Below are 9197 nucleotides of genomic sequence, written 5' to 3' on the forward strand. Positions count from 1 at the left end.
TTTTCCCTTTCACAGGCCTTAGAATCCAAATTAGCTGCTTGCAGAAATTTTGCAAAGGACCAGGCATCACGGAAATCCTACATTTCAGGGAACGTTAACAGCAGCATTATGAACAGCAATGGCACAAAATACCCTCATCCGGGGCATACTTCTTTCTTTGACAAAGGGTAAGTAAGGATAGATTTTTGCCCTAAAGGGGAGTGCGTTTGAGTGCTACTTGGAGCGGAAGTTTTTCTTGGCTTGTCTTTAGCCCACCACAGGTTTCATCCTGTAGGACAAATAATTTGTGAAGCCAAAGTCTCAAAGGGATGGGGAAAATGACAGTGCTAATTGCTGTAAAGCAAAGAGAAAAGCAAGCGTGATTGTCCCATAGCTGATAGGATGTCAGTGCCTGTTCTGTCCCTCTGCTGCCTAATCTCTTGGTGGCTGCATCTTGGGTAATACAAAAACCCCAGGCAGAAAATCGGTTACTGAAGTGAACGTGCCCTTTTGAAAGGATCTCAAGTAAGTAGTGATGGAGTTGCCATAGTTACTGGTGCGCTCGTGCGTGGGGAAGTACATTAACTGCAAATCTGGAGATTCCCTTGCTGAGAACAGCTGAGTGCAGGCAGCAAATGCTCACTTGGAGGGTGGTGCCCTGTTTGCTTTACTCCTCCTGTATTAGGGGAAAAGAAACCGTCATTAATCGCGTAATTCTGGCTGGCTGAGGGGGTGACTGCCTCCATGCTGTGCGTCAGCTCTGAAGCCAGAAACTGCTTTCACAGGAAAAACTACCCCACATGTCTCCCGTGACTCGCCTGTGGTTAGAGCTTCCTCTCGGATACTGGGAAGTGGTTCAGCAGGAGGATTTTCCCCACAGTCCCTCATAGCATGGGGCTCTGTGGTTGTATGAGCAGCCCTGAGGAGCAGGGCAAAGAGCACAGTGGTCCTCCAGTGCTGGCACAGTGGTATTGCGAGCTATGTGTGGTGTCACTGGGCAAAACACCCTCCATGTTCCCTGCATGGTGATAGTCTCCTCAAGCCAGTGCAATTTAATGCTAATATTCAGCACATCCTCAATCCAGAATTTATTTTAGAGAATTAAATGAGCTGTTACCAACCTAAAGAGCACCATACAGAGAGCAGACAAACTGAGCTTCCTACAGTCATCCTCGTTTGAGCTGAGGCGCGTTGCTGCGTGGGTAGTGGGGCAAGTTGCATCTTAGAAACCGTCATTCGGAGTTTTTAGAGGCACTGTTGTCTGCTGCTTTTGGAAAGGAGGAGTTTGGAGACTTAACGAAGTCAGTGTCATGTGCAAATCCGGTTGTATGTACGCTGCAAGGCTAACTGGGGTCTGGGCATCACCACAGAGCGCTCACACTTGCAGCGCGCAGGCTATGTTTCAGGTGTGAGCTGTCAGGCAGTTGCTAGGGAGAGATTATAGCTGATTTTAGGAGGCAGCATGGCTATATTGAGTTGTGGTGTGACAAATAAGCTGATTGCTCTGTGGGGTGGGGTCAGTTTTAATTATCCAGATTGTTATCACACTTGTTATCTGGGCTGGCTGTCTGGAGTTAGGAGCAGGTTGTAGCTGAAAAAAACTCAGCCTTCTGAAAGATAACTTCTACAGCAGACTCGGAGGACGTTAGTGGGCTAGAAAAGGGGGTGGAAATGACTGATGTGCTTATCTGCAAGTTCTCAGAGATCCCTGCATGGCCCTGCTGTCCTGTCCCTCTCCTCTGCACCTCCGAATGCTGCTCACCTCTCCCCTTACATCGGCTCCTGCTCCGCCTTGCTGCCCCCATCAAGGTCTGTGCACAGTGGGGGTGATAGCAGGTTCTGTGCTGTGTCCACGTCTCCACGGCTGCTGTGTAAAACCGGCACAATTTTGTCTGTGCATGTAAGCTAAACCAAGGTGTTACATAAATGAGGTCAGCCCCATTGTGCCTGCCTGCTGCAGCAGCCGCCGAGCTCCCAGCCATGCTGGCACACGTTGCTGGCGGGCATTGGATCCAAAGCACACTGTGGTGGCTGGGCACGAAGGGCTGAGCTGAGGCATGCCCTTTTTTCTCCCCTCTCCTCCTCCTCCTCCTCCTTCTCCTCTTCCTCTCTCTCTAGCCCCTGTGCTCTCCTCCCTGCCCCTAATTGTTACTCAAGACTGAAAGAGCCACATGTGATCATAGAACTGATCCACTCCCCAGCTGCTGCCTAAAGAACAGCCCAGTTGTTGGGTGGTGGGATTGGGATGGAGGTAACTCAGCCACATCATTACAGTTCCATTTAATTTCCTTCCTCTGCCATTTTCTTGATTCAAATGTTTGAGTCTCTGTCTCCCATCAAACACCTGCTCTTTGCTTGCGGAGTGGAGCTGAGCGGGCAGCTGAAGACAGTGATAGGCAGGAGCTGGCACAGGGGAGCATCGCTTTAAGGGAAGCCTGGAGGACAGCTGCACTCACACGAAAGCTTTGCGGGAGGATTGGAAGAGTCAGGATTTATCTACTTTTTTTGTTGTTTTTTAAAGCTCAACAAAATCTGCTGTAAGATTAGTTTCCTGCAGACTTGTTCCTTCAGGAACGTGCTGGTTCTGTCCAGGTGCCAGGGCATGGCAGAACAGCACCTGAGGATGTTCTCAGATGGATACCTGTCTCTTGCTGTTGTAAATGTTCTTAATAGGTAATTAACTTCGATCCAGTTGGGGAACAAAATGGCTCTGACCTTGATGGGCTCCACAAAGGCCTGGCACTGGAACAGCAGAGCTGAGACAGCTTGTGATCCCACATTGGGTGTTTGTTCCTTGGGGCACTAACTCCTTGGTCACTGCTCCCCTTCCTACACTATTGAATATGAAAGTCCTTGTAGGTGATGTTTATTTTTAGGTTATTTTTTGTGAATCTGATGGGCTTTTTTTTAATAAAACAAGCTGAAGTTCGAATGTGAGATGTGCCTCTGGTTGCACGCTTCTGGCAGTCCTGTGAAACATGAAGGTATATTTACACAGCAGATGCTGTTATCCACAACCCTGATCGTAACGCATCAGGCTGTGAAATCAGGGCTGCCTTTCCATTCCCTAGTCCACCTCTTATAAAAAAAGTTTCCCTGGAAAAGAGGGAACTGTGGATAACTCAGATGCGGGTGAGTAATCCCATGTCCTGTAACATGCTTTGCAATGCTCTAGGCTTCTATCTGGATCATGCGCTTCTGGCAGTGGAGCGTGGTGGGAGTGCTGGCTGTCACTGTCACCCTTCACCTGCCCGTGCAGAGCAGAGTCTCATTATCAAAGGTCAAAGAGGAGAGGTCTGGTGAGGTTTAGTGTGACACCTTTACTTTGCCCCATTTCTTGCATCCAGGGTTATGCCCAAGAATGTCTTTATTGTGTGCATAACCTGTTTCAATTTTTCTCCACTAGGCGTGAAAAGGTCATATTCCCCACCTTGGTCATGGGTAAATGAATTCATTTGCAATGATAAGCTGCATGCATTTTAACTTGGTGCTTGGAGGTGCAGAGCTGATGGTTATGCTAACTGCATGAGGTAGTTCTCTTAGCATTACAAACTAATAGTCCGTTATCAAAGCCTGAGGCTATAATCTCTCTCTCTCCTTACTTTAGATAAACTTCTCTGGTGCTGTTACCTGTTGCAACCATAAGATTGAGTGCTGCTTGCTTTCTTGATCTAATTAGTACTTCTTCAAATGCATGCATGTTTCTGATTGAGTTGGTCGCATCAGAGATACGGGATGAAGTATTTCTGCTGTTAATTTAGTTAATTTTGAAAGTTAGTTTGCCCTTTGATAGTGTTTTTCCTTCAACCTTTTCTTGGCTATCGGCTTGCCAGTGCTTGGTTGCCGTGGTTCTGGCTAATGGGAAAGCAAAGGCACAGATGTGCTGGGAGCCGGCCAGAGTTCTGCAGCAGAGGGAGAGGCTGGTGTGGTCTGAAGCACGTGGCTAGAGGCAGCGGTGCTCCTGCGCGCTGTCCCCGTCCCTGCCTGGCACGGCCGTGCCAGCTGGAAGCACATGTGGTGGCACAGTTGTCCCAGCAAGGCTGCGCAGGGAGCGGGGTGGTGGGCTCCGCAGGAGGGGGTCCTGCGGCACAGGGGCTCGGGGCAGGCAAAGCCTGCACGCACTAAGGGTCGGACTCACCTCACACCCGTCTCTCGATGGAACGTGGAGGTTTCCCTGTGCTGTCGAAAAGTGTGGGTCCCTACCAGCCTAATCTGCCACAGCCTTGTCCCTGTTGTCCTCCTTACATCTCCGTCCTGGGTGTTCTTCTACCTCCTCGTGCTGTTACTGCTTCTTGGGAGAGTAAGTGGTGTGTTTTAAAGCACTGACCTGTCTGGAAACTCGCTTTTCCTCTTGTTTTCTTGTGGGGCTGGTCTCCAAGTATGCTTCAACCACATCCTCAGGCTGGGCTGCTCGGCCACAGGAGAATCTTCTCCTGAGGTTTTGTTGGATACTTAGAGTAGAGAGAGTCTTGGAGATAAGGTGCTGAGTACAAAATACAGCTTGAAATAAAGATTAATGAGGAAAAAAAAATAATCTTTAACAATCAGAGGGCAGAGAGAGCGGTTGGAAATGGGCACAAAGTCCAGGCCACGGCCAGTCCAGGCCGAAGTCCAGGCTGCAGGAACAGGCTGTCAGAAACATCCATCAGAAACCACTGCGGGGGATGTTTTCAGCAGGGACCGCTGTTTTTGGCTCACTTTGAAGATCTGGAGCCCCGTTTCTCAGGAAGCCCAGAGCAAGGGCGCACAGTGCAGGCCCCACAGAGCGTGTTGGGTGTGAGGGATGGGGAAACGAGGCAGAAGCAGGAGGCAAGTGATCTGGCTGGGGTTAATCACTGCGGGCAGGTTTCCGGGCCGTTGGGCAGCGTCAGCTCTGCAGCAGCCCTGCACATGTGCCGGGCCTGGGCAGAGCAGCCGGAGGCTGGAGCGATGCACGTGCTGCTCCTGGTGCTGTCTGAGACCTTGGAGACGGAGCACAAGGACTTTTCTTCCCAGCTCACTTCTGGGAGGTGACGCAAGAGTCATCCAGCGCATTTTATTTGTTGTTTTTTACAGTTCTGCTTAGCGTATTTTATTTTCCTTTAACTCTGTTTCTAACTGCAGTAATGCTGATTTCTTTCCCCTTTTTTGTGCATTTTCCTGTTACTAACAGAAATCCATGGCTGGGTAAGACCTCAGTAAGCTCAGCCATAACACCAGCTTTCAGTATCCCCCCAGTTGCTGCTACTATTTGAAGCCTTTTCCTGTGCCCCACTTACTGAACCGGCTTTCTGCAAATCAAAGCCGCTGCTTTATCTCTATTTCTGCACCAAGGGCAAGTTTGGGCCAGCAGGATGTGATAAACAATGCGGGTAACTGACTCCAGGAGCTGATCCTGGGAGAAGCTGCCACAAACAAGTGCTCTGTGTTGCCTTCCTGCTCTTTTTTTTTTTTTTTTTTAATTAGCAAACAATGGGGAAACCTCAAAAGGCTTCCAAATGAGGATTCCTATCTTTTCCATCTTCAGCAGAAAACCTGCTTGTGTTTCCTGTGTGCATTGTAGTGCTGGGAGCACTCCCTATCTTGCGCTGATTAACACTTGTAACCCTTACGGCACTCATCCTCCTGCTGCCGCAGCTCTGCGGTGGGGCTTGGTCTCCCTTCTTGGCTTCAGCTTCACTGGGTGATTTGCAACACTGGTGATTTAGGCAAAGTCCTGTCCTGTCCATGTGGCATCTGTGCTGAGCGCCTGATTGCTGCATGGCCTCAGGCCTTGTTTCGTGAGCCTCCGGGAGATGGAAGAGGGCACCCAAGCTGCTAAATGTGCATCTGAGCAGGAGCTGAGGAGGGTTAGACATGTGTTGCTTCATTTAAAAGAAGAAACTGCCTGCAGAGGCAGCTCTGTTGGATGGTGACGGCTGCAGGGAGGCGTTCTCCCCACGGGCAGAGCTTGGGTGTTGGAAATCCACTTTGGGAGCAGTTGGTGCCCCACAAATAGCAATATTTGAGAAGTTTGTCCTGCTTGATTTGGCCTGTCCCTGGTGTAGCACCATGTGCTGATGCCACGCGTTGGGTTTGGATTCAAATACGTCGTGTCAGGGAGGCAGATAGGCAGTGACATGGAGGTACCTGGTGGCAGGGAGGGCAGCTGGCTTGATGCAGAGGGGAATGATGTGCCAAAGTTTGAGCATGGCCCCTTCTGCCCAGCCTCATGCAGAGCTGCAAGGGAGCACTGGGCTGCAAGGAAAGGCTGCACGGGGAGCGGCAGCACTTGCTATGGGCTTCAAAGGGACCAGTTGTCCTCCCCAGCCTGGCTGTCTCGCTGTGCTGCACCGGAGGCGGCACGGCCGGCAAGTCCTGGTGGAGACTGGTGCTTGTTCAGCCGAGCTGCAGACCCGGCTGGCCTGCCCAGGCACTGGCGTTGGCCGGGCACCATCCTGCACGTGGCAGGGACCGAGTGCCATCCGACGGTGTCAGTCACAAAGATTGGCTCTGAATTCCGTGCGGGAAACGCGACAAATCCGTAGAGCTTGGCTTTAAGGTGACTCATCAAACAGGAGCACTTCCAGGCTGCTGCTGTTGAATGTCACTTTTGTCTAACCTTTTCAAAAGGGAGCAAACTACTGCATTTTAATCCTGTTTGGTCTCTTTGTTTGTTTGTTTTTTCTCCCCTGTCCTACTTGGCAGAGGTGCTTTGTAGCTGATAACTAATTTGCAGCGTCGAGCTCAGGTTGGCTTTGTGCCCCTTCATCCAAATGCGAGTAGTGAAATACACTCGCCCCTAAGCGTCTTCCAGCAGCTTTTCATTGCGTGCAGCCAGGAAGGCACACTCAAATGGGAGCTGAAGTTTTCAGCTGAATGGGGAGGAGGTGGGAAAGGTGGTTTCTCCCTGCTCTGACCCAGGCTGTGCTAGTGTGGATGTTTAACAGCAACAGAGAGAGAAGAAACAGCCGGCTCCATAGGGCGGTGAGCTGTGTTACCATGGGAATCTGTCCTTGCTAGCGAGTGTTGAAATTTTAGGTCTTCATCTGCTCTTCTAGAGGATTTTGTAACTGCCCAGTGCAACGGCAGCAGCCTCCTGGGTTTGCTGGCAGGGTTTTTGCAGCCCTGAGCCAGGGGGTGCAAGGTCACCAGTAAGCTGCACAGGAATGGTGTGCCATGCAAAAAGGAGTGTGGAAACAGCACTGGTCTGTCCTTGGGGACACTATCGTGAGCCACCTGTATGTGAGCTGCTGGAACATTGGTCCCTTAGGCAGTGGTGGCAGCGAGTGGGACGCGTTCCTCCGATCGCTTGCACTGGGTGCAGCCCGGGAACCCAGAGCTGCCAGCTTCTTCCTCATCAGCTTCTTCCTCATCAGCAGAGCCCTTGTGCTGCTTCTTGCTTTTACTCACCGGTTTAAGCAGCACAGGCTGTCTCCTGAAGTGACCCTTCTCACCAATGTAGCCCTGCCAGGAGAGATCTGAATGGCATTTTCTGGGGTGCTGGTGGTTCAGGCAGAGCTGGTGAAGTTCTGCAGAGGTTTTTCTTGGGAGCCGGCAGATATCGAGGTGGGAACCTGCCCTGACTTGCAGGGGTATGTTGGGGGGTCTCCCCCCACCTTCAGTATGACAAACCCAGCCATGAGGGCAGGGTGCTGGTTCTGGGACAGCAGTGGGGGCGGACATGGTGTCCTGATAGAGGAATGTTACTGCTTCTGGTTGTCAAGGCTGTGGTGATGGTGGTCAGCAGATGGTGAGCCTGGACAGATGCTGTGTGTTGAGCCTAATTACAGAAGATTTGTCAAAGCTGTAACAGAGTAGAGATGGAAAAGCTGTCAGAGCCACATGCTCTTCTCCCAGCCCCCCCAGCAAGCCAGGTTCTCCATGCCTTCACCTCTCCCAAGAGCCTTGGGAAAGGGGGGTCATGGATCCTGGGGGTGTGGAGACACCTGGAGCCCCTGCTGCACCCCAACCAGGGGTAGCGTAGCATTGGGCAACTCTGCTGTGCTTTAACATGTGCCTGCCTGCTCCTGCACAGCCCCTGTGCCATTGCGCTGTGTGTGTGTGTCTATCCCCATTGTTTGGCAGAGCTTGTGTAGGGCCACCCATGAAGGACCTGGGGATGCAGGTGGAGTCAGCCCTGGCCCACTGCAGTGGCCTGTGTGATGGTGCTGCAGTGCAGCGCTGCTGGCCCAGCCCTGTGCGCTGTTGCATTGCTCCCAGGCATCTGCAAACGGCTGCTCCGGGCAAACAGGCAGTGGCAGAGAGGCAGGGGAGCTGATGGTGGGGACCAGGCCTGCGGCGCTGCTGTGCCTGGCACCTTCCGCTGCACAGACCCGATTGTGTAGCCCCTGTGGCCTCAGGGTCTGTGTAAGGAGCCCTTTGGCCTCCTGAGCTGGTAACCTTGGCCGGCAAGTAGCGGCTCTGGGCAATGGGTTGAGCACCCACCTGTGGGTGAGCACCGATCCTCACAGCTAGACGTGGGGGCCTGTCACGGTCATATGTTGTCCCTGCTTGAGCAGCCACTGTCTGGTCAGGGTGATGGATGCAGTGAGGAGGGAAGAGAGGGGTCTGGTCTATCTTTCAGCTGCTGGTGGGGAGAGGTGAGTGGTGCCATCTCCTGGGGATGCTTGTCACTTAACAGCCTGTCTCTTGTCGCTTCTCAGGGCGGTAAACGGCTTTGATCAAGGTCCCCCCGGGCTAGGAGCCTCTCGACCATCCTCAGCGCCTGGCATGCTCCCCCTGAGCATATGAGCCCGTGGGAGGTCGTGTTCGGACTTGCGGATGCTTTTCTCAGCCCACCAAGAGAAGAACTGCTCCCGATTCCTCCCCATTCCCAACCCTCTGGAACACGACCCGCACTATGCTGCCAGAGGAGACCCTGCGCTCACGGCCCTTCATGTCATGTTAATACAGCTTATTTTCTCCTCTCGCTCTAGTGAACGTTCTCTGACTTGGCCCCATGCCCTGTGCCACACAGGCTGAGACACGCAGTGCTCTGTTTCAGGAGATGTAGGAGTTTTGCTCACCAAACCTTGGCCAGGCGGTTCTCGGCCCCTTGCTTTATCTCTAACTTAGGTTTGGCATGACACAAACATTGGCTGCTCCTCTTTTCCCTGCCTGCTCCAGCATCCTGCTGCTTAGGCTGGGCCGCTGCTGTCCTCCCAGTAAGGCCCTGACCTCCCGGAAGGGGCTGTGGGTGAGGATGTGCAATGGCACTTTGGACATTTGCGCTTGGGAATCAGGTCCAGGTAAGTGAC

At 52.2% G+C, this 9197-nt stretch overlaps 1 protein-coding gene across 4 annotated transcripts in view; it reads left to right on the plus strand.

Moving 5' to 3' along the window:
• The window catches only part of NDEL1 (nudE neurodevelopment protein 1 like 1), a 28007-nt gene extending 19138 nt beyond the window's left edge, over window positions 1-8869 (plus strand). For 3 of the 4 annotated variants that reach the window (XM_082492129.1, XM_082492132.1, XM_082492130.1), the window contains exons 8-9: window positions 16-167; window positions 8604-8869. In XM_082492129.1, the coding sequence (XP_082348255.1) occupies window positions 16-167; window positions 8604-8691 (240 nt within the window). In that variant the 3' untranslated portion in view covers window positions 8692-8869. Of the gene's footprint in view, window positions 1-15; window positions 168-3385; window positions 3421-8603 lie in introns of all 4 variants that reach the window. The other variant, XM_082492131.1, reaches the window with a different exon arrangement.
• Window positions 8870-9197: the final 328 nt, after the last annotated feature.

Source organism: Vanellus vanellus (assembly GCF_965231255.1).
Source record: "Vanellus vanellus genome assembly, chromosome: 17".
In the NCBI taxonomy this organism is placed as follows: domain Eukaryota; kingdom Metazoa; phylum Chordata; class Aves; order Charadriiformes; family Charadriidae; genus Vanellus; species Vanellus vanellus.